This window comes from Scyliorhinus torazame, chromosome 10, assembly GCF_047496885.1.
Source record: "Scyliorhinus torazame isolate Kashiwa2021f chromosome 10, sScyTor2.1, whole genome shotgun sequence".
Classification (NCBI taxonomy): domain Eukaryota; kingdom Metazoa; phylum Chordata; class Chondrichthyes; order Carcharhiniformes; family Scyliorhinidae; genus Scyliorhinus; species Scyliorhinus torazame.
Window position 1 is genome coordinate 140,232,000 of NC_092716.1, and position 27,586 is coordinate 140,259,585.

The following is a 27,586-nucleotide window of genomic DNA, read 5'->3' on the forward strand; positions in this document are numbered from 1 at the left end:
ATCAAATCTTCTTCCTGCAGCAACCTCTCACGTAGCTTATCATTTGATATACCAAACACAATTTGGTCGCAGATCATAGAAGATTTCAGGCTACTGAAATTACAGATTTTGCCTTCAGCCTCAAGTCAGTGACGAAACTGTCAAAAGATTTGCAAGGTTTCTGGGTACGCATACGGTACATGTATCTCTCAAATGTCTCATTCATTTTGGGGGAGCAATGTCGATCATAGTACCCAATGACTTCATCATATCTCTTGCTGTCCTCACCACTATCAAAAGCAAAATATTATATATTTCAATTGCTTGTGGCCCCACTGCCATGGGCAGCAATGCAGACCAAGGGCCGAAACATAGAGCTTAAACTGATGCTTGAAGACACACCAGTTTTCGTCTACATTACCCGATTCCATTTACACCTCCCGCTGCCTGGGGAAAGCGGGCAGCATAACCAAAGGCCCCTCACACCCTGTTTACTTATTCTTCCAACTTCTTCCATCAGGCAGGAGATACAAAAGTCTGAGAACACGCACAAACAGAATCAAACACAGCTTCTTCCCCACTATTACCAGACTCCTAATTGACCCTCTTATGGACTGACCTGATTAACAATACACCCATGTATGCTTCACCCGATGCTGGTGTTTATGTATTCACATTGTGTACCTTTTGTTGCCCTATTATGTATTTACTTTTTATTTTATTTTCTGTTCATGTACTTAATGATCTGTTGAGCTGCTCGCAGAAAAATACTTTTCACTGTACCACGGTACACATGACGAAAAACCAATCCAATCCAATCTACTTGAAGTTGGTGGGGTGCTTTCAAATCTTCCATCTCGAATTTCAGTATCTTCTATTGCGCTGAGTCGCCAATGTTCGCAGTCCACTAGGTCAGTTCTTCAGTCAATTTTAACTTTGTCTCTTCCGACGTTACCCTCAAATCCTCAGCACTCTTGTACCATGTTGTGTTCCGTGTTCATATCGCGCAATGAATCTATAGAACTGTTGATGACTTAGCCAGAACCAGGTGCGAAATTCTCCATCCCGCCCCGCCACATTTCTGCCCCGACCCGCCGGCGGGATGCTCCGTTACACCGGCCGGTCAATGGGGTTTCCCATTGTGGGGCAGCCCCACGCCGTCAGGAAACCCCCGGGCGCCGGCAAAATGGAGACTCCCGCCGGCGGAGAATGATGCCCTTGGACTTATTAATGTACACGTGGTAAGGTAACGATCAGATACAACCAATTTATCATAAAGTTACATTAGACTCTCTTGCAACTACCTTATGTGTGAGTGTCCTCATGTACACCTTACAACCTTCTGCTGGTGGTAAGAAGTCACCTGCTAGTGGGAGGTCACACTGCTGAGTAAATGTAATATTATCTACAGGCATACCACCACACACCATTGTTGAAAAGTATGATAACAAAGACAGGGTTAGACTTGAGAGAACGGAGTGCAGCAAGTTCAAAGGAGACAGGTTGGAATGGATAAGAGGAGCAGATAAATTAAGATGACCAAGGTCATGCTGACATTTCTCAATGTAAAGATTAAGAGCAGGTTGGAGGTCAGAGGGAGAGATCCAGGTAGAGAGAAAACTGGGGGCGCTTGAAAACATCTGTGGGAGGGTGGTTTGACATGGAGACGAAGGCGACAGAAGACTTCCGCATCATGCTGAGCCCAAAATTCGTTGCGGTGAAGACGTAAGGGGATGAAACTTAGTTCTTTGCTGAGCACAGAATGTTTATCATCATCGAGATCAGAGGGTATAATGAATACTCAGCAAGTGCTATGATTAGAAGAAGGAGTGAGGTCAGAGGGACAGGAAGGTGTGGAGGGTCTCCATTATGGGCAATGGTATTCATAAGTTGCTGGAACTTACATTTGAAAGGAAGAGAAAATGCTCCTTGTTAAGGTATCGGATGAGATGAAAAATGAAATGGAACTGGGAACAAGGACAGCTTTGAGAAAGGCTACCAGTGATATATTTTACACCACTTGCATGTAAATGGAGGACCTCCACCTGACATGACTTTGCCACCATCGAATATGGGTTCTAGATACACACAGTTTGGTGTAGCGCACAAAGACTCCGTGAGACGAATAGAGTGAAGTCGATGAGGCTTTATTAAGCGTGTCTGTTCCCCCGCAGCTCGATAGTAAACTGGCCTGCGGGGGAAGACTCCGGCTTCTTATACTCCGCCTTCAGGGCGGAGCTAGAGGTCAACGGCCAACCAGGACCCGGGATCTGTCAGCCAATGATATTAGGGCTTCCAGTCCCACATGACCCCCAATACATACTACCACATTCACCCCTTGTCAAAAATGAACCCGGCGGGTTGATGCTTCGTATGGTGGTAAGGGTTTACAGGGCTGGTCCTGGGAGGAAAAAAACACATTCACATGGCAATACAGTATTGTATAATTTTGTCCTGTTACAACTATTTACAGAGGGTATAGGAAGAAAAGCAAAATGTTTTTGTGAAAAGTCCATATTTAGTTTTAGATCGACGCCACGAGTCGGTCGGGTGGTCTGGTTGTCCGTGTCGATCGCCTCGGCCCCGGTGGTGGTGGTGCTTGTACCGGTGTTGTCGCCTCCAGGAGCCTTACGGTTTCAGCTTGGGCTTTATTCTTGGTCGGTGCTGAGGGGAGGGGAACCGATCCTCCTGGGAAGGGGGCGGTCGCGGGGTGCGGCGGTGGCAGGAAGGGTTGGGTTGATGGTGTCGGGGGGGTGTGCGTGTTGCCGGCGGGCGCCAGATCCCGCAGGGAGACCGTGTCCTGTCGGCCGTCGGGGTACTCCACGTAGGCGTACTGGGGGTTCGCGTGGAGGAGGTGAACCCTTTCGATCAACGGGTCCGCCTTATGTGCCCGCACATGCTTTCGGAGCAGGATGGATCCTGGGGCCGCCAGCCAGGTCGGCAGCGACGTTCCAGAGGAGGACCTCCTAGGGAAAACAAGGAGGCGCTCATGAGGCGTTTGATTAGTGCTCGTACATAATAACGACCGGATGGAGTGGACAGCGTCCGGGAGGACCTCCTGCCACCGTGAAACTGGGAGGTCCCTGGACCGTAGGGCCAGTAGGACGGCCTTCCAGACCGTGCCGTTCTCCCTCTCTACTTGCCCGTTCCCCCGGGGGTTGTAGCTGGTCGTCCTGCTTGAGGCTATGCCCTTGCTGAGCAGGAACTGGCGCAGCTCGTCACTCATGAAAGAGGACCCCCTGTCGCTGTGGACGTATGCGGGGTAACCGAACAGTGTGAAGATGCTGTTCAGGGCTTTAATGACTGTGGCCGCGGTCATGTCAGAACAGGGAATGGCAAAAGGGAAGCGGGAGTATTCGTCCACCACATTAAGAAAATATGCGTTACGGTCGGTGGAGGGGAGGGGCCCTTTGAAATCGAGACTGAGGCGTTCAAAGGGGCGGGAAGCCTTAATCAGGTGCGCTCCATCCGGCCTGAAAAAATGCGGCTTGCATTCCGCGCAGATGTGGCAGTCCCTTGTGACTGTACGGACCTCCTCTAAAGAGTATGGGAGATTGCGGGACTTGATGAAGTGGTAAAACCGAGTGACCCCCGGGTGGCAGAGGTCCTCGTGGAGGGTTTGGAGGCGGTTAATTTGTGCGTTGGCACATGTGCCGCGGGATAGGGCATCGGACGGCTCGTTCAGCTTTCCGGGACGATACAAAATCTCATAGTTGAAGGTGGAGAGCTCGATCCTCCACCTTAAGATCTTGTCGTTTTTGATTTTGCCCCGCTGTGCATTATCGAACATGAAGGCTACCGAGCGTTGGTCAGTGAGGAGAGTGAATCTCCTGCCGGCCAGGTAATGCCTCCAATGTCGCACAGCTTCCACTATGGCTTGGGCTTCCTTTTCTACTGAAGAGTGGCGGATTTCTGAGGCGTGGAGGGTCCGGGAGAAAAAGGCCACGGGTCTGCCCGCTTGGTTAAGGGTGGCCGCTAGAGCTACGTCGGAGGCGTCGCTCTCGACCTGGAAGGGGAGGGACTCGTCGATGGCGCGCATCGTGGCCTTTGCGATATCCGCTTTGATGCGGCTGAAGGCCTGGCAAGCCTCTGTCGACAGAGGGAAGGTCGTGGTCTGTATTAGGGGGCGGGCCTTGTCTGCGTACTGGGGGACCCACTGGGCGTAGTATGAAAAGAACCCCAGGCAGCGTTTCAGGGCTTTTGGGCAGTGCGGGAGGGGAAATTCCATGAGTGCGCGCATACGTTCGGGGTCGGGGCCTATTATCCCATTGCGCACTACGTAGCCCAGAATGGCTAGCCGGTCGGTGCTAAAAACGCACTTGTCCTCGTTGTACGTGAGGTTCAAGGCTTTGGCGGTCTGGAGGAATTTTTGGAGGTTGGCGTCGTGGTCCTGCTGATCGTGGCCGCAGATGGTTACATTGTCGAGATACGGGAACGTGGCCCGCAACCCATGTTGATCAACCATTCGGTCCATCTCCCGTTGGAAGACCGTGACCCCGTTTGTGACGCCAAAAGGGACCCGTAGGAAATGGTATAATCGCCCGTCTGCCTCGAAGGCTGTGTACTTGCGGTCACTTGGGCGGATGGGGAGCTGATGGTAGGCGGACTTGAGGTCCACGGTGGAGAAGACTTTATATTGGGCAAACCGGTTGACCATGTCGGATATGCGGGGGAGAGGGTACGCGTCTAGTTGTGTGTACCTGTTGATGGTCTGGCTATAGTCTATGACCATCCTTTGTTTCTCCCCTGTCTTCACTACTACCACCTGCGCTCTCCAGGGACTATTGCTGGCCTGGATTATGCCCTCCTTTAGTAGCCGCTGGACTTCGGACCGAATGAAGGTCCGGTCCTGGGCGCTGTACCGTCTGCTCCTAGTGGCAACGGGTTTGCAATCCGGGGTGAGGTTCGCAAACAAGGACGGGGGTTGCACCTTGAGGGTTGCGAGGCCACAGATAGTGAGTGGGGGTATTGGGCCGCCGAATTTGAACATAAGGCTCTGTAGATTGCATTGGAAATCTAATCCCAGCAAGGTGGGGGCACAGAGTTGGGGAAGGACGTTTAGTTTGTAGTTTTTGAACTCCCTCCCCTGCACCGTTAGGGTAACTATGCAGAATCCCTGGATCTGTACGGAGTGGGATCCTGCAGCTAGGGAAATCTTTTGTGCGCTGGGATAGGTGGTCAAGGAACAGCGTCTTACCGTGTCGGGGTGTATAAAGCTCTCCGTGCTCCCGGAGTCGACTAGGCATGGCGTCTCGTGGCCGTTTATTAGCACCGTTGTCGTCGTCGTCTGGAGTGTCCGGGGCCGAGCTTGATCGAGCGTAATTGAAGCGAGACGTGGTTGTAGTAGTGGAGTGGGGTCCGTTGTTGCCGTCCAAGATGGCGTCGGGGATGGACAAAATGGCCACCCCCATACATCGCACGTGGCTGGGGGTCACAAGATGGCGGCGGGGGTGGACAAAATGGCCGCCCCCACGCGTCGTACAGGTCTGGGGCGGTCCAAGATGGCGGCGCCCCTCCTCCCCTCGTGGTGGCCGGGACCCAAAATGGCGGCGTCTGTGGGTCGCACATGGTGCGCTGGGGGGGCTGGGGAGCGCTAGGATCGCGAGCGCTGGGACCGCGCGGAGCTCCCTCACCGGGGACAGCGGTGGTCGGGGCCCAAGTAGGTGGCGCCGGCGGGTCAGGCGTGGGGCACGGGGTGGGGGTTAGGGGGGCGTTAGGGACGCGCAAAACTCCCTCCTCTCCGTGGAGAGTGTTGGCCGGGACCCAAAGCTGTAGCGCCGGCGGCGGGTCATACATGGGCTGCGGGGAGGGGGGTTGGGGAGCGTAAGCGGCGTGCAGGGCTCCTTGTTCTCCCGGGACCGCGGTGGTCGTGACCCAGAGCGGCTGCGCCTGCGGGTCGTACATGGCGTGCTGGGGGGGTTGGGGCGCGTAAACGGCTTGCAGGGCTCCCTGTTCTCCCGGGACAGCGGCGACCTCGCGGGACCAGCACACAACCGCGTAATGGCCCTTTTTCCCGCAGCTTTTGCAGATAGCTGCGCGGCTGTCGGGGGTGTTTCGCCTGGCCGCAGAAATAACAGTGGGCGCCCCAGGTGCGACTCGGCGTTTGGACCGCGCAAGCCTGTGGGGTGTCCGGGGGGGGGGGGGGGTAGGGGGTTTGCCGCGACGGGTACGTACGGGGCCCAATGGGCTGCCGCGCGGTCGGGGCCGTAGGCGCGGGTATTACGCGTGGCCACGTCTAGGGAGGCTGCTAGGGCCCGTGCCTCTGAGAGTCCTAGCGACTCTTTTTCTAGAAGTCTTTGGCGGATTTGGGAGGATTGCATACCTGCCACAAAAGCATCGCGCATTAACATGTCCGTGTGTTCGTTTGCGTTCACCGACGGGCAGCTGCAGGCTCGTCCCAAAATCAGCAGCGCGGCGTAGAATTCGTCCATCGATTCTCCGGGAGCTTGCCGTCTCGTCGCGAGCTGGTAGCGAGCATAGATTTGGTTAACTGGGTGGACATAGAGACTTTTCAGTGCTGCGAACGCCGTCTGGAAATCCTCCACGTCTTCGATGAGGGAGAAGATCTCCGTGCTCACCCTCGAGTGCAGGACCTGCAGCTTTTGGTCTTCTGTGACCCGGCCGGTGGTCGTTCTGAGGTAGGCCTCGAAGCAAGTCTGCCAGTGCTTGAAGGCTGCTGCCGCATTCACTGTGTGGGGGCTGATCCTCAGGCATTCCGGAATGATCCTGAGCTCCATAGTCCTTTTTAGGCACGCTTAATAAATTGTAGCGCACAAAGACTCCGTGAGATGAATAGAGTGAAGTCGATGAGGCTTTATTAAGCGTGTCTGTTCCCCCGCAGCTCGATAGTAAACTGGCCTGCGGGGGAAGACTCCGGCTTCTTATACTCCGCCTTCAGGGCGGAGCTAGAGGTCAACGGCCAACCAGGACCCGGGATCTGTCAGCCAATGACATTAGGGCTTCCAGTCCAACATGACCCCCAATACATACTACCACATTTGGTACCTTCACAGAGATTACCACCTCTTTTCTCATATGTTAAGTACACTGCATCAGTGAAACAATTAGAGAAGCAAACATGCAGCATCAGAGCGACAACTGTAATGCTCTAAAAATGTGGTGCAATTGGATCTCTTTGCAAATGCAACAAATATCAATTATTACAGCGGGTATCATCATGTAATTTTCTGATATTCATTGCAACTAGGAACAGCCCAAGGAAACTGTCTGTATTGCTAGCATCAAGAACAACAAATGAAAATGGGCGACAATAAAGATCTGGAATTGTTAAACTCACAATCCTGGTCCCTACATTGATGCTGGTATGAGAGTGGAGAGTGCGAGGGGAGGACACTGGTCAGGCAGTCAGCAGCACCTAGTAGAGAGTGCGAAAGGAGGCACCAGGACAGGCAGTCAGCAGTAGCCAGAGGAGAGTGCATGAGAAGGACGCTGGGGCAGGCAGCCAGCAGCACCTAGAGGAAAGTGCAAGAGGACAACACCAGGACAGGCATCCAGCAGCACTTGGAGGAGAGTGCGAGAGGAGGGCACCAGGGCAGGCAATCAGTAATACCCAGAGGAGAGTGTGAGAGGAGAATGATGGGCAGGCTGTCAGCGGCACCTGGAGGAGAGAGCAAGAGGAGGACGCTGGGGCAGGCAGATAGGAGCACCTAGTGGAGAGTGTGAGACGAGAACACCGGGACAGGAAGTTAGCAGCACCTAGAGGAGAAAGTGAGAGGAGGACACCAGAACAGGCCGTCAGCAGCACCTGCAGGAGAGTGTATGAGGAGAACGCTGCAGCAGGCAGTCAGCACCATCTACAGGAGAGTGCTTAAGGAAGATACCGGACCAGGTAGTCAGCAGCAGCTAGTGCTTAACATCACAAGAGAAATGCAAGTTAATTGGTTGCTTTAAGGGGTTCTTCCCTTCACCTTCCTTGGAGCAGAGACAGCTGGACCTGTGAGGGACACCTCGACTGGGTCAGTGGGCTGAGTTTTTTTTTAAATGCAGGAGTGATGTCACGGTAAAATGATTAGCCGATTGGTTGGTGCGAGGCTGCTATTGGGCATTGTATTTAAATAGCTGAAACTAGAAAAACGCATCATTTATAAAGAAGTAGCTCCTTGGCTTTCAGTAAGGAACACTAGAAATTTGGAAAGCAAAGTTAAATCAAGTCAAAGTGAAATAAGTTAATAAATTAACCAAAGGTAGGATAAAGTTAGCATAATGATAATAGGTTATGTAATATGCTGCACGAGTCATACAGATTGAGAATACTTATCTATCCATGCCCCTTACGGAGTATGAGCTCCCTGCTAGTGGTGGGGTAGCCCAATTACTCAGTGTACATAAAGTTGGCCAGTAAGGTACCGACCAGAGAGAAACCCGATAGGGGTTTACCTGGAAGTGGACGCACCTCGCTTGTTAATAAAACTTGGTTATTTTTATTCGGTGTGGACTCCCCCTGTTTTTAATTAAAGGTTACTAATATTTATTCTACTCATTCTGCTTATGCTAAGTGTAATAAGTAGTTTTTAGGTTACGGAATGGAAGGTCAGCTCGGCCAACTGGAGTGCACACCCAGTGGTATGTGTGAAGTCCTGAACATGAACAGCAGTTGGAGTCACTGTTGTGCTTCCACAAGGCAGAGGACTATGTGGATATCATGTTTAGGGAGGTTGTCACGCAGCAGGTCAGATGTCCGCAGCCAGAAGGCGGCAAGTGGCGCAGTGGCTAGTACTGCTGCCTCTGGCGCTGAGGACCCGGGCTCGATCCCGGCCCTGGGTCATTGTCTGTGTGGAGTATGTACATTCTCCTCATGTCTGCGTGGATTTCACCCCCCACAACCCAAAGATGTGCAGGTTTGGTGGATTGGCCACACCAAATTGCCCTTTCATTGGAAAAAAATAATTGGGCACTTTAAATTTTTAAAAAAAGGAAATGTGCAGCCAGAGAGGGAATGGGTGACTGCCAGAGCCAGGCCTGTGGCACCACGAGCAGTTCAGCTGTGCAGTGGAGGAACAAGGATGGAAGGACACTAGTGATAGGGGATTCCATAATCAGGGATTTCTACAACAGTAAATGTGACTCCAGGATCGTATGTTTCCTCCCTGGTGCCAGAGTCAAGGATATCATGGAACGGCTGCAGGGCAGGATGATCAGCTGCAAGTCGTGGTCCAAATTGATACCAATGACATAAATTGGAAAAGGGATGAGATTCTGGAAGCATATTTCAGGGAGTTAGGAAGGAAATTAAAAAGCAGGATCTAGAGAGCAGTAATCTCAGAATTACTCCAAACTTCACGTGCCAGTGAGCATAATAGTAGGAGGCTTGGTCAATTAAATACGAATTGGAAAAATTTGGGCCAGTTCTGGGGCAGGTGGGACCTGTACACGATGGACGGGCTACATCTTCACAGGACTGGCACAGATATACTCTCAGAGAGATTTGTGGGTGCCATTGGGGTGGTTTTAAACTAGTTTGTTTGGGGGTGGGAACATGAAAAGTGACCCAAATTGGAAGGAAGTGATGTTGGTAACAGAAAGTAGTAATGGGACTATAAGGCAGGAGAAACAAAGTAAAGCAGTGAGTATGTTTTGAATGTGGAATGGTGTCAAAAAGACAAAGTTAAAGGCACTCTATCTGAATGCGTGCACACCGAATAAAAATAACCAAGTTTTATTAACAAGGTGAATGATGTAAAGGCACAAAGAGAGATAAATGGATATGATATAATTGCCATTATGAAATCATGGCTGCATAGTGACAAAGACTGGGAACAGAACATTAAAGGATATTTAACGTTTAGGAATGACAGACAAAGAAGGAAAAGAGGTGAATTTGCAATGATAATAAGGGATGGATCAGTGCAGCAGTAAGGAAGGATCTCAAATTGGAAGAACAATGAGTGGACTCTGTTTGGATGGAGCTAAGAAACAACAAGAGGAAGTGTGTATTAGTTGGAGTTATTTATAGGGCCCCAAACAGCAATGGCAATGTGGGATATAGCATTATAAGGGAAGCATGCACCATGGGCAAAACTGTGATTATGAATGACTTCAATCCGTACATAGACTGGTTAAACCAAGTGAGCACTAATGCTGAGGAAGACCAGTGTTAGGGGAAGGTTTCTAGAGCTGTCTGTTGAGGTGCGGCATGGTGGCACAGTGTTTAGCACTGCTGTCTTACAGCGCTAGGGACCTGGGTTAGAATCCAACCTGGGGCAACTCTCTGTGAAGTTTGCACATTCTCCCTGTGTATGCATGGGTTTCCTCCGGGTGCTCGGTTTCCTCCCACACTCCAAAGCTGCCCAGGTTAGGTGGATTGGCCATGCAAAATTGAGCTTTAGTATCTAAGAGTTGGTGGGGTTACGGGGATGGGGCGGGGTATTAGGGCTAGGTGGGGTAATCTTTCGGGGGGATTGGTGGGCTGAATGGCCTTCTTCTGCACTGTAGGGATTCTATGAGCCAATTAGAGGACAGGCTATTCAAGATCTGGTGTCATGTAATGAGAAAGGCCTAATTAATCATCTAGTTGTAAAATAATCTTTCGGGATGAGTGGCTAAAAAAAGTAATAATTTAACATTATGTTCGAAATGACATAATGTCATTGAACAATCTGAAGGCAGGGTGTTAAAGTTGGGAAACATGAATTATGAACAGTAAGAAGTCTTACAACACCAGGTTAATGTCCAACAGGTTTGTTTCGAATCACTAGCTTTCGGAGCACAGCACAGCTCTTTCATCAAGTGAGTCCGAAAGCTCGAAAAGCTAGTGATCCGAAACAAACCTGTTGGACTTTAACCTAGTGTTAGAAGACTTCTTACTGTGCTCACCCCAGACCGACACCGGCACCTCCGCATCATAAATTCTGAAGGCATGAGGGACAAACTGTCTGAGATGGATTGGGGAAATACATTAAAAGATATGACTGCATAAGCAATGGATAGTTTTCAAAAAATTATCACATCGCTTATAGCACAGATACATCCCTTCAGGTGCAAAACCCCCTAAAAGGCTGGTCATGGTTGACAAATGAAGTTAAGGATTGTATAAGATAAAAAGAAAAGGCTTATACATTTTCCAGATATAATAGTAAACCTGAGAATTGGGAAGTTTTTAGATTACAGCAAAGGAAGGCCAATAAACTGATAAAAGGGAAAACAGAATGTGAATGCAATCTAGCAAAACATATAAAACGGACTGTAAAAGCTTTTGTACACAAATGTGGGTCCATTACAGAGTTAGGAGAATTCATAATGGGGAATAAAGACATGGCAGAGATACAAAATGATTACTTTGTGTCTGTTTTCATGGAGGAACATACAGGGATTTTCTCAGATGGATTGATCTAAGAGACTAGGGAGAATGTGCAGTTGAAGAAAATTAGGACAAGAAGGTGATATTGGAGAAGTTAATGAGAATGAAGGACAATAAGTCCCCAGGACCTGATATTATGCATCTCAGAGTTTTGAAAGAGATAGTGGGTGCATTGATGAATATCTTCCAAAATTCTATAGATTCTGGAATGATTCCTGAAGATTGAAGATAGCAAATGTTACCTTACTATTTAAGAAGGGAGGGGGAGAAAAAAATAGGGAAGTACAGAGCTGTTCGCATTACATTAGTGGTCAGGAAAATGCTAGAATATATTATAAAAGATGTGATTGGCACAGTCAGCATGGATTTACAAATGGGAAATCATGTTTGATAATCTTGATGGAGTTTTTTTGATGATGTTACTATACAAATTGATAAAGAGTTGATGATGCGGTATATTTGGACTTTCAGAAGGCTTTGGTAAACTCTCCCATAGAAGGTTATTCAGCAAAATAAAAGCACATGGGATAGGAGGCAACATACTATAATGGTTTGAGGATTGACTAACAGGCAGAAAACTGAGCGTAGGAATAATCAGGTTATTTGTGTTGGCAGACTATGTTGCAAAAGTTGGCAACTTTTAAAATTGAATGCTTAAATGTATTGAATATGGGAAGACTGTTTCCTTGGTTGGGGAGTTTGTGATGAAGGGTCAGCCATTTCAAATTGTCACTGAGGGAGTGTAGAGGAAATGTCCACTGAGAGAGTTATTCGACAAAGCGGTTGAAGCAAAGACCATTGTATGTTTTAAGAGAAATGTCGATAAAGATTTGGGGAGAGGAGTGGGATTTGTTTTGGCTTACTTTAGCAGAGACATGAATGGAGGGGTGACCTAATTCAGCGTTCTGAAATTCTGTGGCATTTGTCAAGATTTTTTGAAATTCATCCAAGGAATGTGGGCATCACTGGCAAGGATTGCTCATCCCTAATTGCCCTTGAGAAGGTGGTGTTGCATTTGCGTTCTTGAACCACTGCATGGTGCAGGTACACTCAATAAGAATCGCTTATTGTCACAAGTGGGCAGCACGGTAGCCTTGTGGATAGCACAATTGCTTCACAGCTCCAGGGTCCCAGGTTCGATTCCGGCTTGGGTCACTGTCTGTGCGGAGTCTGTACATCCTCCCCGTGTGTGCGTGGGTTTCCTCCGGGTGCTCCGGTTTCCTCCCACAGTCCAAAGATGTGCAGGTTAGGTGGATTGGCCATGATAAATTGCCCTTAGTGTCCAAAATTGCCCTTAGAGTTGGGTGGGGTTACTGGGTTATGGGGATAGGGTGGCGGTGTTGACCTTGGGTAGGGTGCTCTTTCCAAGAGCTGGTGCAGACTCGATGGGCCGAATGACCTCCTTCTGCACTGTAAATTCTATGACAAGTAGGCTTCAATGAAGTCACTGTGAAAAGCCCCCAGTCACCACATTCCGGCGCCTGTTCAGGGAGGCCGGTACAGGAATTGAACCCGCGCTGCTGACATTGTTCTGCACTGCAAGCCAGCTATTTAGCCCACTGTGCTAAACCAGCCCCTATAAAGTACTATGCAGGAAGAAGTTGCAGGATTTTCACCTAGCAGAGGTAAATTTTCAAGTCATGATTGTGTGTGACTTGGAGAAGAACTTGGGGCTGTTCCCATATGTCTGTTGCCCCTGTTCTAGGGGATAGAAGTCAGGCATTTGGAATAAGTGGCAAAAAAATCATGGCGAATTGCTGTAGTGCATATTCAAGACATTCTACTGCCAGTGGTGGTGGTAGGGGATTATTGTTTAACATGGTAGATGGATGGAAATCAAGCAGGCTACTCTGTCCTGTATCCTGTTTATCATCTTCAGTGTTGGTGCACTCAACCAGTAAAGTGCAGCGTATCCGCTTACATTCCTGACTTGTGCCTCGTAGATGGTGGACAGGCTTTGGAGAGTTTTGACAGGATACCCAGACTCTGTTGCTCTGGTAATCATAGTATTTATCTGGGTGGTCCAATGGTGACTCCGAAATGCTGACAGTAGGAAATTCAGTGATGATGATGCCACTGAATGTGGTTAGACTCTCTCTTGTTGGAGATGGTCACTCCTTGGTGTGGTGTCATAAACGTTACCTGGCATTTGTCAGCTGAAGCTTGAATATTGTCCAAGTCTTGTTGCTTATAGGCATGGAGTGTTTCATTGTTTGAGTTGTAACTGGAATTGAATATGGAATCATCAGTGAACATCCCCACTTCTCACCATAGAATGGAGGGAAGGTCATTGACGAAGCAGCTGAAGATGCTGATTGGCATGAAAGCAAAAAAAAAAAGAGTACAATCCAGCACATAAATAATTCCTATGTGTAAGAACCATTTAAAACATTTACCATACCAAGGGCATCACAGTAGCACAGTGGTTAGCACGGTTGCAGATAAAAATCTGAAGCTATGAAAAACATTAAATGTATTGCGTACATAGTTATTATTGGATCATTTGATATAACAAGTGCTCAAAAAGAAAATTGTACATTGGAAATTTCCACAACTTTATGCTGATCAACCAAAAATGGACTTCATGCTAAGGTTCTGCCGAAGTTTCAGCAAACTCCTGAGGAATTTCCCAGAGGTCTGTTTGCAGTGTGAAGATCACTCCTTTGAAAATGTAAGAACTTACGGCAGAAGTCAAGGATTCGCCAGTTAATGCAGACACCAGCATCTAAACAGGCTTTAGCGTAGACTGCGATAGCACCACATAGACAGTCACAGTCTCCAAATATATCACAACCGCACGTGGTCTGCACACAGCTTTCATAATATGGAACTCGATAAACCTGTCAGCAAAGTCAGAAGGAAATTAGAAGGAATATGTAAAGAATCTCAAATGTCATTTCACATTAGGCAAGTATAAAGTATGTTTGCGCCTACCCGCAACCAGTAGCAATTTTACAGAAGGTGGGTGGGAAATCAGACTGGCTGGCAGGTACTGCCTCCAGCCGATTAATGCTCCACAGAACTGTCAGCCATGCTCAGCAGGAATGTGTTTCCCATCAACCTTTTTGGTGACAGGGCAGAAACTCTCACCCCCAAAACATTCTGCGCCTTGTTTCCATCACATTCACTCCTCTGTCCACTTCACCATCATCAAATCAGATTTCATGCTTAATCATGACAAGATGTCCTCACTTCACATTCTGCTCCCTCTCAAACTATTTCATCCTCTCACTCTGCACCCTCTCAAGCAAACTCTTTTACCTTTTCATATTGGCCCCTCTCAAAGAAACGCTTTTATCCTCTCACATTCCTCCCTTTCGGAATAACTCTTTTATCCTCTCACTCTGCTCCTTTCAGACTATCTCTTTTATCCTCTCACGCTGCTCCCTTTCAGACTAACTCTTTTATTCTGTCAGCTTGCTCCATCTTAGGCTAAGTATTTCATCCTCTCACACTACTCCCTCTCAAACTAACTCTTTTATCCTCTCATATTGCTCCCTCTCAGACTAACTTTTTTACACTCACATTCTGCTCCCTTTCAGACTCCCTCTTTTATCCTCTTACACTGCTCCCTTTTAGACTAACTCTTTTATCCTCTTACACTGCTCCCTCTCAGACAAACTATTTTATCCTCTCCTTCTGCTGCCTCTCAAACTAACTCTTGTATCCGCTCATCCTGCTCCGTGTCAGGTGGCTCATTTATCCTCAAACACTGTTCCCTTTCAGACTAGCTCTTTTATTCTGACACCTTGTTCCATTTTAGGCTCAGTATTTCATCCTCTCACACTACTCACTCTGAAACTAACTCTTTTATCCTTTCATATTGCTCCCTCTCAGACTAACTCTTTTGTACTCACATTCTGCTCCCTTGCAGATTAACTCTTTCATCCTCTCACCCTGTTCACTCTCAGGCTAACTCTTTTATCCTCTCACACTGCTCCGTCTCAGACTAACTCTTTTATCCTCTCACATTGCACACTCTCAGACTCTTTTATCTTCTCACCCTGCCCCCTTTCAGGCGTACTTTTTTCTTCTTCCCACCATCTTTGTCTCAGCCAAACTCTTTTAACCTCTCACACTGCACCTTCTCAAACTAAAGATTCTATCCTCAAACATTACTCCCTCTCAGACTAATTATTTTATCGACTCACCCAGCATTCTCTCAGGCTATCTCTTTTATCATCTCACACTGCTCACTCTCAAATTAACTGTTTTATGCTTCAAAATGCTCTAACTCAGGCTAACTATTTTATCCTCACACCAGCACTCACTGAGGCTATTTTACCCCAACACGCTGCTACCCTCAGATTAACTCTTTTATCATCTCATTCTGCCCCCTCTCAGGCTAACTCTTTTATCCTATCAAACTTTTACCTCTCAGACTAGCTGTTTTATCCTCTTACCCATCTCAGTCTCAGGCAAACACTATTATCCTCTCACACTGCTCTCTCTCAAACACTTTTAACATCTCACCCTGCTCCCTTTCAGGCATGCTTTTTTTTTCTTCTCACCTGCTCTCTCTGAGACTACGTTTTTTAAACTCTCACTCTGCTCCCTTTCAGACTAACTCTTTTAACCTCTCACTCTGCTCCCTCTTAGGCTAAATATTTTATCCTCTCACACTGCTCCCTCGGAGGCGAACTCATTTATCCTTTCACACTGCTCACTCTCAGACTAACTCTTTGATCTTCTCACTCTACTCCCTCTCCGACTGAATATTTTATCCTCTCATTCTGCTCCCTCTCAAACTAACTCCCTTCTCTTTCACACCGCTCCCTCTCAAAATAACTCTTTAATCCACTCACCGTGCTCCCCCTCAAGCTACCTCTTTTATCCTCACATTCACTGATCCCTCTCAGACGAAATCTTTTATCCTCGCACACTTCTGCGTCTCAAGTCACGTCTTTAATCCTCTCACCCTGCTCTGTCCCAGGCTAACTCTTTTATCCTCTCATATTGCTCCCTCTCAGACTAACTCTTTTATACTCACCTTCTGCTCCCTTTCAGACTAACTCTTTTATCCTCTTACACTGCTCCCTATTAGACTAACTATTTTATCCTCTCCTTCTGCTGCCTCTCAAATGAACTCTTGTACCCTCTCACCCTGCTCCGTGTCAGGGTGGCTATTTTATCATCAAAGACTGTTCCCTCTCAGACTAACTCATTCTTCCTCTCACACTGCTCTGTGTCAGGCTAACTCTTTTATCATCTCACACTGCTCATTCTCAGACTAACTCTTTGATCCTCTCACTTTATTCTCTCTCAGTCTAACCCTTTTATCCTCTCACTCTGCTCGCTCCCAGACTAACTCTTTTATCCTCTCACCCTGTTCCATGTCAGGTTATTTCTTTCATCTTTTTATCCTCTCAATCTGCATCAGCTCAGACTAAATATTTTATCCTCTCAATCTCTCCCTCTCAAACTAACTATTTTACCCTCTCAGATTCATGCTTTTATCCTCTCTTCTGCTCCCTCTCAGACTAACTCTTTTTTCATCTCACCCTGCTCCGTGTCTGGCTAGCTCTTTTATCCTCAAACACTGCTGACTCTCAGACTAACTCTTTTGTCCTCTCATACTGCTCTCTCAGACTAACACATATATCCTCTCCCACTGCTCCCTTTCAGACTAACTCTTTTATTCTCTCTCCTGCTCCATTTTAGACTAACTATTTTATCCTCTCACACGACTCGCTCTCAGACTAATTATTTTATCGTCTCACCAGCTCTCTCAGCCTAACTCTTTTAACTTCTCACACTGTTCCCTTTCAGACTAACTGTTTTATTCTCTCACCTGCTCCATTTTAGACTAACTATTTTATCCTCTCATACTACTCCCTCTCAGACTGTTTCTTTTATCCTCACACCTGCTCTCTCAGACTAACTCTTTTAACTTCTCACTCTGATCCCTCTGAGACTAACTCTTTTATTATCTCACGCTGCTCCGTGCCATGCTCGCTCGTTTACCCTCAAACACTGCTCACCTCTCAGACTAACTCTTTTATCCTCACATTCTGCTCCCTCTCAGACTAACTCTTTTATCCTCACATTCTGCTCCCTCTCAGACTAACTCTTTTATCCTCACATTCTGCTCCCTCTCAGACTAACTCTTTTAGCGTCTCACCCTGCTCCGTTTCAGTCTAACTATTTTATCACCTCACACTACTCCTGCTCAGACTAATTGTTTCATCCTCTCACCCTGCTCAGCCTCAGACTAACTCTTTTATTCACTCAATCTGCACGATCTCAGGGTAAATGGGCAGCATTATAGCACAGTGGGTAGCACTGCTGCTTCACAGCTCCAGGGTCCCAGGTTTGATTCCCAGCTTGGGCCACTGTCTGTGTGGAGTCTGCACGTTATCTCCGTGTCTGCGTGAGTTTCTTCTGGGTGCTCCGGTTTCCTCCCACAAGTCCTGAAAGACAAGCTGTTAGGTAATTTGGACATTCTGAGTTCTCCCTCTGTGTACCCATACAGGAGCCGGAATGTGGCGACGAGAAGATTTTCACAGTAACTTCATTGCAGTGTTAATGTAAGCCTATTTGTGACAATAAAGATTATTATTATTTTATGCTCAGACTGCTCCCCCTCAAATTAACTATTTTATCTCTTTGTTCTGCTCTCTCAAACTATTTCATCCTCTCACTCTTCACCCTTTCAAACTAACACTTTTATCCACTCATAATGCTCCCTCTTCGACGAATGCTTTTATACTCACATTCTGCACCTTTTCAGACTCACTCTTTTATCCTCTTACACTGATTCCTCTCAGACAAAATCTTTTTTCTTTAAATTAGAGTACCCAATTCATTTTTTCCAATTGAGGGGCAATTTAGCGTGGCCAATCCACCTAGCCTGCACATCTTTGGGTTGTGAGGGCGAAACCCACGCAAGCATGGGGAGAATGTGCAAACGCCACATGGACAGTGACGCAGAGCTGGGACCGAACCTGGGACCTCGGCACTGTGAGGCAGCAGGGTTAACCCACTGCGCCACCGTGCTTCCCGAGTCAAAATCTTTTATCCTCTCCTTCTGCTCCCTCTCAAACTAACACTTTTACCCTCTCATCCTGTTCCGTGTCAGGCTACCTCTTTTATCTTCAAACACTGTTCCCTCTCAGACAAACTCTTTTATTCTTTCACACTGCTCCCCCTCAGCCAAATTGTTTCATCTCTCACAATGCTCCATCTCAGATTAACTCTTTTATCTACTCACTCTGCTCTGTCTCAAACTAACTCTTTTATACTCTCATATTGCTCCCTCTAAGCCTCTTTTATCCTCACATTCTGCTCCCTCTCAGACTTCCTCTTTTATTCTCATACCGTGCTCCTTCTCAGACTAGTGCTTTTATCCTCTCTTCTGATCCCTCTCTGACTTAACTCTTTTTTCATCTCACCCTGCTCTGTGTTAGGCTAGCTCTTTTATCCTCAAACAACACTGTTCACTCTTAAACTAACACCTTTATCCTCTCACACTGCTCCGTCTCAGACTAACTCTTTTATCGTCTCACATTGTTCACTCTCAGACTAACTCTTTAATCCTCTCACACTATTCTCTCTCAGTCTAACTCTTTATCCTCTCACTCTGCTCGCTACCAGACTAACTCTTTTATCCTCTCACCTGCTCTCTCAGACAAACTGCTTGATCCTCAAACACTGCTCATTCTCAGACTAACTCTTTTATCCTCTCCCCCTGCTTCGGCTCAGAGAAACGCTTTTATCCTTTCATACTCCTCCCTTCCAGACTAACTCTTTTACCCTCTCACTCAGCTCCCTTTCAGACTAACACTTGAATTCTCTGACATTGCTCCCTTTCAGACTACACTTTTATTCTCTCACACTGCTCCACCTTAGATGAAGTATTTTATCCTCTCACACTACTCCCTCTCAGTCGGACACTTTTATCCTCTCACTCTGCTCCCTCTCAATCTAAATCTTTTATCTTCTCACACTTCTCCCAATCAGGCTAACTGTTTTATCCTCACAATCTCCATCGTCTCAGACCAGATATTTTATCCTCTCAGTCAGCTCCCTCTCAAAATAACACTTTTATCCCTTTGTCCTGCTCTCTCTCAAACTATTTCATCCTCTTACTCTTCACCCTCTCAAATTAACTCTTTTATCTTCTCATATTGCTCCCTCTCAGATGAACTCTTTTATACTCATAATCTGCACCCTTTCAGACTAACTCTTTTATTCTCTTACGCTGCTCCCTTTTAGACGAACTCTTTTATCCTCTCCTGCTCCCTCTCAGAATAACACTTTTATCCTCTCACCCTGCTCCATGTCAGGCTAGCTCTTTTATCCTCAAACACTGTTTCCTCTCAGACTAACTCTTAATAATAATAATAATGACAATAATCGTTTATTGTCACAAGTAGTGACACAGTGTCACAGTTGTCACAGTGAAGTTACTGTGAAAAGCCCCTCGTCGTCACATTCCGGCGCCTGTTCGTGGAGGCCGGTACGGTAATTGAACCCGCGCTGCTGGCGTTGTTCTGCATTACAAGCCAGCTGTTTAGCCCACTTTTATTCTCTCACACTGCACCCTCTCAGTGAAACTCTTTTACCCTTCCCCTCTGCACTGACTCAAGACAAATTATTTTATCTTTCACAATGCTCCATCTCAGATTAACTCTTTTATCCTCTTACGCTGCTCTGTGTCAGGCTAGCTCTTTTATCCTCAAACACTGCTCACTCTCAGACTACCTCTTTCATTCTCTCCCACTGCTCCATCTCAGACTAACTCTTATATCATCGCGCACTGCCCGCTCTCAGAATAACTCTTTTATCCTCTCACCATGCTCCGTCTCAGTCTAACTATTTTATCCTCTCACTGTGTTCTTTCTCAGACTAACTCTTTTATCATCTCAGTCTGCTCCCTCCCAGACGAACTCTTTTATCCTCACATTCTACTCCCTCTGACTCCCTCTTTTATCCTCTCACACTGCTCCCTCTCAGACTAACTCTTATATCCTCTCATTCTGCGCCCTCTCAGACTAATTCTTTTACACTCTCCACTGCTCCATCTCACACTAACTCTTTTTTCATCTCTCACTCTACTCCCTCTGAGACCTCATATTTTATCCTCTCTCTCTGCTCCCTGTGAAACTATTTTACCTTTCACTCTACACCCTCTGAAAGTAACCCTTTTAACCTCTCATATTGCTCCCTCTCAGACTTATCCTTTTATCCCATTATATTGCTCTTCTGCGACTAACTATTTTATCATCTCACTCTTGTCCCTCAGAAAGTATGTATTTTACCCTCAAACACTGCTTACTCTCAGACTAACTCTTTTATCCTCTCACACTGCACCGTGTGAGGCTAGCTCATTTATCCTCAAACACTGCTCACTCTCAAACTACCTTTTTTATCCTCACATTATCTTCTCTCTCAGTCTAAGTCTTTTATCCTCTCACTCTGCTCCCTCCCAGACTAACTCTTTTATCCTCTCAACCTGCTACGTGTCAGGCTTGCTCTTTTATCCTCAAACACTGCTCACTCTCAGTCTAAGTCTTTTATCCTCTCCCACTGCTCTATCTCAGACTAACTCTTTTATCGACGCACTCTGCCCGCTCTCAGACTAACTCTTTTAATTTCTCACACTGCTCCCTTTCAGACTAACTCTTTTATTCCCTCACTCTGCTCCATTTTAGACTAACTATTTTATCCTCTCACACTACTCCCTCTCAGACTGACTCTTTTATCCTCTCACTCAGCTCCGTGTCAGGCTCGCTCTTTTATCCTCAAACACTGCTCACTCTCAGATTAACTCTTTTATCCTCACATTCTCTTATCTCTCAGACTAACTCTTTTATCCTCTCACCCTGCTCCGTGTCAGTCTAGCTCTTTTACCCTCTCACACTGCTCCGTCTCAGACTAACTCTTTTATCTTCTCACACAGCTCACTCTCAGACCAACTCTTTTTTTTCTCACCCTGCTCCGTGTCAGGCTCCTTTATCCTCAAACACTGCTCACTCTCAGACTACCTCTTTCATTCTCTCCCACTGCTCCATCTCAGACTAACTCTTAAGTCGTCGCACACTGCCCGCTCTCAGACTAACCCTTTTATCCTCTCACCATGCTCCCTCTCAGTCTAACTACTTTATCGTCTCACTCTGTTCTTTGTCAGTCTAACTCTATTATCATCTCACTCTGCTCCCTCCCAGACTAACTCTTTTATCTCACATTCTGTTCCCTCTCAGACTACCTCTTTTATCCTCTTACACTGCTCCTTTTCAGACTAACTCTTTTATCCTCTCACACTTCTCCCTCTCAGACAACTCTTATATCCTCTCATTCTGCTCCCTCGCAGACTAATTATTTTACCCTCGCCACTGCTCCATCTCAGACTAACTCTTTTTTCATCTCTCACTCTGCTCTCTGAGACTACATATTTTATCCTCTGACTCTTCTCCCTCTGAAACTATTTTATCGTTCACTCTCCACCCTCTTAAGTAACTCTTTTATCCTCTCACATTGCTCCCTCTCAGACTTATCCTATTATCCCATTATATTGCTCTTCTTCGACTGACTATTTTATCATCTCACTCTTGTCCCTCTGAAAGTATGTATTTTATCCTCTCACTCTGCTCTCTCAGACTAAATATTTTATCCTCTCACCCTGCTCCATGTCAGGCTAGCCCTTTTATCCTCAAACATTGCTCACTCTCAGACTAACTCTTTTATCCTCACATTCTGCTCTCTCTCAGGCTAACTCTTTTATCCTCTCATCCTCTCATTGGGGCTGGTTTAGCATAGTGCTAAATTGCTGGCTTTGAAAGCAGACCAAGGCAGGGCTGCAGCATGCTTCAATTCCCGTACCAGCCTTCCCAAACAGGCGCCAGAATGTGGCGACTAGGGGCTTTTCACAGTAACTTCATTTGAAGCCTACTTGTGACAATAAGCGATTTTCATCCTGCTACGTGTCAGGCTAGCTTTTTTATCCTCAAACACTGCTCACTCTCAGTCTAACTCTTTTATCCTCTCCCACTGCTCCATCGGAGACTAACTCTTTTATCGCCGCCACTGCCCGCGCTCAGACTAACTCTTTTATCCTCTCACTCTGCTTGCTCACAGAATAACTCTTTTATCCTCTCACCCTGTTCCGTCACAGTCTAACTATTTTATCCTCTGACTCTGTTCTCTTTCAGTCTAGCTCATTTATCGTCTCACACTGCGCACTCTCAGTCTAACTCTTTCATTCTCTCCCACTGCTCCATCTCAGACTAACTCTTTTATCGTTGCACACTGCTCGCTCTCAGACTAACTTTTTTATCCTCTCACTCTGCTTCTTCACAGACTAAGTCTGTTATCCTCTCACCCTGCTCCGTGTCAGGCTAGCTCTTTTATCCTCAAACACTGCTCACTGTCAGTCCAACTCTTTTACTGTCTCACACTGCTCTCTCAGACTAACTCTTTTATCATCTCACACTGCTCACTCTCAGACTAACTCTTTCATCCTCTCCCACTGCCCACTCTCAGACTATCTCTTTTGTCCTCTCACTCTGCTTCCTCACAGACTAACTCTTTTCTCCTCTCACCCTGCTCCGTCTCAGTCTCACTATTTTATCCACTCACTCTGTTCTTTCTCAGTCTCACTCTTTTATCATCTCACTCTGCTCCCTCCCAGACTAACTCTTTTATCCTCACATTCTGTCCCTCTCAGACTACCTCTTTTATCGCCTGACACTACTCTGTGCCAGACTAACTCTTTTACCCTCTCACACTGCTCCCTCTCAGACTAACTCTTTTATCCTCTCATTCTGCTCCCTCTCAGATTAATTCTTTTAGCCTCTCGACTGCTCCATCTCAGAATAACTCTTTTATCCTCTCACACTGCTCCCTCTCAGGCTAACTCTTTTTTCATCTCACTCTCTGCTCCCTCTCAAACAAAATCTTTTATCCAGTCACTCTGCTCCCTCTGAGACTAAATATTTTATCCTCTCACACTGATCCCTCTCAAACTGTTTTATCCTTTCACTCTACACCCTCTGAAAGTAACTTGTTTAACCGTACATATTGCTCCCTCTCAGACATACTCTTTTACCCCATTAGATTGCTCTTTCTATGACTAATTATTTTATCATCTCACTCTTGTCTCTCTGAAAGTATGTATTTTATCCTCTCACTGAGCTCTCTCAGACTAAATATTTAATCCTCTCACACTGCTCCGTTTCAGGATAGCTCTTTTATCCTCAAACACTGCTTACACTCAGACTAACTCTTTTATCCTCTCACTCACCTTCCGCACAGACAAACTCTTTTATCCTCTCACCCTGCTCCGTCACAGTCTAACTATTTTATCCTCTCACTCTGTTCTCTCTCAGTCTAACTCTTTTATTGTCTCACGCTGCTCACTCTCAGGCGAACTCTTTGATCCTCTCCCACTGCTCCATCTCAGACTAACTCTTTTATCATCGCACACTGCCCGCTCTCAGACTAACACTTTCATCCTCTCGCTCTGCTTCCTCACAGACTAACTCTTTTACCCTCTCACCCTGTTCTGTGTCAGGCTAGCTCTTTTATCCTCAGCACTGTTCACTCTCAGTCTAACTCTTTTGTCCTCTCACAGTGCTCCGTCACTGTCTAACTGTTTTATCCTCTCACACTGCTTCCTCTCAGACTAACTCTTTCGTCCTTTAATTCTGCTCCCTCTCAGATTAATTCTTTAAGCCTCTCGACTGCTCCATCTCAGAATAACTCTTTTATCCTCTCACACTGTTTCCTCTCAGGCTAACTCTTTTTTCATCTCACTCTCTGCTCCCTCTCAAACAAAATCTTTTATCCGGTCACTCTGCTCCCTTTGAGACTAAATATTTTATCCTCTCACACTGATCCCTCTCAAACTGTTTTATCCTTTCACTCTACACCCTCTCAAAGTAACTCTTTTAACCGTACATATTGCTCCCTCTCAGACATACTCTTTTACCCCATTAGATTGCTCTTTCTATGACTAACTATTTTATCATCTCACTCTTGTCTCTCTGAAAGTATGTATTTTATCCTCTCACTGAGTCTCTCAGACTAATTATTTAATCCTCTCACACTGCTCCGTTTCAGGATAGCTCTTTTATCCTCAAACACTGCTCACTCTCTGACTAACTCTTTTATCCTCTCACCCTGCTCCGTCACAGTCTAACTATTTTATCCTCTCACTCTGTTCTCTCTCAGTCTAACTCTTTTATCGTCTCACAGTGCTCACTCTCAGGCAAACTCTTTGATCCTCTCCCACTGCTCCATCTCAGACTAACTATTTTATCGTCGCACACTGCCCGCTCTCAGACTAACACTTTCATCCTCTCACTCTGCTTCCTCACAGACTAACTCTTTTACCCTCACACCCTGTTCAGTGTCAGGCTAGCTCTTTTATCCTCAGCACTGCTCACTCTCAGTCTAACTCTTTTATCGTCTCACACTGCTCCATCTCAGACTAATTCTTTTATCGTCGCATACTACCCGCTCTCAGACTAACTCCCTTATCCTCTCACCCTGCTCTGTCTCAGTCTGTTCTTTCTCATACTACCTCTTTTATCCTTACATTCGGCTCCCTCTCAGACTAATTCTTTTACCCTCGCCACTGCTCCATCGCAGACTAACTCTTTTATCCTCTTTCACTGCTCCAGCTCAGAGTAACTCTTTTATCCTCTCCCACTGCCCGCTCTCATACTATCTCTTTTATGCTCTCACACTGCCCTCTCTCAGACTATCTTTTTTATCCTATCACTCGGCTACGTGTCAGGCTGGCTCTTTTATCCTCAAACACTGCTTACTCTCTGACTACCTCTTTTATCCTCACGTTCTGCTCTCTCTCAGACTAACTCTTTTATCCTCTAACACTGCTCCGTGTCTGGGTAGCTCTTTTATCCTGAAACACTGCTCACTCTTAGTCTAACTCTTTTATCCTCTCCCACTGCTCCAGCTCAGACTATCTCTTTTATTGTTGCACACTGCCCGCTCTCAGACTAACTCTTTTATTCTCTCACTCTGCTTCCTCACAGACTAACTCTTTTAAACTCTCACCCTGCTCCGTCTCAGTCTAACAATTTTATCCTCTCACTCTGTTCTCTCTCAGTCTAACTCTTTAATCCTCTCATTCTGCTCCCTCTCAGACTAACTCTTTTATCATCTCACACTTTGCTCCCACTGAAACAAACTCTTTTATCCAGTCACTCTGCTCCCTCTGAGACTACATATTTTATCCGCTCGCACTGCTTCCTCTCAAACTGTTTTATCCTTTCACTCTACACTCTCTGAAAGTAACTCTTTTAACCTCTCATATTTCTCCCTCTCAGATTTACTCTTTTATCCCTTTATATTGCTCCTTCTCCAACTAACTATTTTATCATCTCACTCTTGTCCCTCGGAAAGTATGTATTTTATCCTCTCACTCTGCTCTCTCTCAGGCTAAATATTTTATCCTCTCACCTTGCTCCCTCTCAGAGTACTCTTTTATCCTCTCACACTGGTCCTTCTCAAATTAAGTATTTTCTCCTTTGACTCTGCTCTCTATCAAACTAGCTCTTTTATCCTCTTATTCTGCTCTCTCTCAGACTAATTCTTTTGTCCTCCCACTCTGCTCCCTCTCAGGTGAAAATTTTCAGCGAATGTTACGATATCCTGCGCCATTGCATGGTCAGTTCCAGCCCCACGAGCCAAATTCACAAAACATCAAAGTCAACTTTTTATTAACAGTAACTATATTTAAATAGGCAACAAATACAACTGGTTAACTACTATCTAATCTTTCACACACCCCTCTTTTTACTTGTCCCACTCTCTCCACACACAGCCGAACAAGCACACACAGAAGGGAAGGAGGAGTGTAAAATAATGACGAAAGTAAAAGGATTTGCTTCAGACGGATGTCTTCCAGTTAGTTTCTTCTCCAGTCTCGGCTTTCGGATTCTTCCAGCTTGTAATGGTTTTCACTGTTGACTCACAGAAATGGCAGGCAGCCAGCATTCGAGAGAGGGAAAGAGACAGCATCTTATTTTAAAGTTCAGAAGCTTCTGCGTCCCTCTCACACTGCTCCCTCGCAGGTTACCTCTTTCATCCTCTTGTGCTTTAGCACAGAACTGTTACAGTGCAGGAAGGGGCTATCCAAATGAGCATTTCACCCAGTGCCCACCTTCTGCCATCTCCATTTAACCCTGCAGATTGTTTCTTTTGAAATAATCATCTAACTCCCTCTGGGATAGCTAGATTGAACCTGCCTCCTCCACACACACTTGTTCGGTAAAAATTTATTTCTCATTCCGCAGTTGATCCTTTTGACAATTACTTTAAATCTGTATTCTTTTATTTTCGACCCTTTCACCTGTGGGAAGTTTCCTCCTCTCTAATCTGTCCAGACCCTTCCTACTTCTTGATGCACGATCAATGACCACTAAAGCGAGGTTGTAGTCCAACTGAAGGCTTTAATAAGCTAGATGTTTCCCCCAGCAGCTCAGGTACGGAATGAAGGCTGCTGGGGCGGCACGGGTTTGTATACCCTACCTATCAGAACGGAGCTATCATGCACTCTAACCAATAGCAAGCATACAGTTTCCACCAATGGTGCTTTAGCCTATCAGGTACCGTTATACCTATAATACCACATTCACCCCTGTAAAAAAAAAAGAGTCCGGCGGGGATGGTGGCCAGAAACTACAAAACATGGTATAATTAGTTATGGAGGAACCGTAATACCTCCGTTACAGTGTTTAGTAACTGTTTACTAGTCTGGTAGCTATGTACATTTGATGGTTTATCTTTACAGATTACAGTTAAAATGAAGCAATCAGTCGATCGGGGGCCCTGGTCGTCCTTTGTGATCGTCGGAGCCTCGGTGGCGACTCCGATGGAGGTTCGGACGTCTGTGACTCCGGGAGCGTGGCTTCGATCTCCATGGCAGCTTCGTCACCCCTAGACGGCGCTGGTGGGGAAAACGGCTGACCTGGGGAGGGAGCGCCTGCGAGGGGCGTCGGTAGGTGGGGGCCCCCTAGACGGGGGCGGCGGAAGGTGGGGGCCCCCTAGACAGGGGCGGCGGAAGGACCGATCCTCCTGTAAGATGCTGCGGTGGAGGGGAGGGTGGGACTGGTGGCTGGAATGTGCGTGGGGTTCCGGCGGGCGCCAGGTCCCGTAGGGGGACCTTAACTTGTTAGCCGTTGGGGTACGCGACGGGGTTAGCATGCAGCAGATGGACCCTCGCGACCAACGGGTTCGACTTGTGCGCCCGCACGTGTTTTCGGAGCAGGATGGGTCCGGGTTCTGCCAGCCACGTCGGGAGCGAGGTCCCAGAGGAGGACTTCC

General features: G+C 46.7%; 1 protein-coding gene across 1 annotated transcript in view; it reads right to left on the reverse strand.

Annotated features, from left to right (window-relative positions):
- Window positions 1-27,586, reverse strand: part of LOC140430259 (mucin-6-like) — a 57,807-nt gene that overhangs the window by 20,168 nt on the left and 10,053 nt on the right. The window contains exon 3 of the mRNA XM_072517686.1: window positions 13,980-14,136. Coding sequence (XP_072373787.1) covers window positions 13,980-14,136 — 157 coding nt within the window. The remainder of the gene's footprint in view (window positions 1-13,979; window positions 14,137-27,586) is intronic.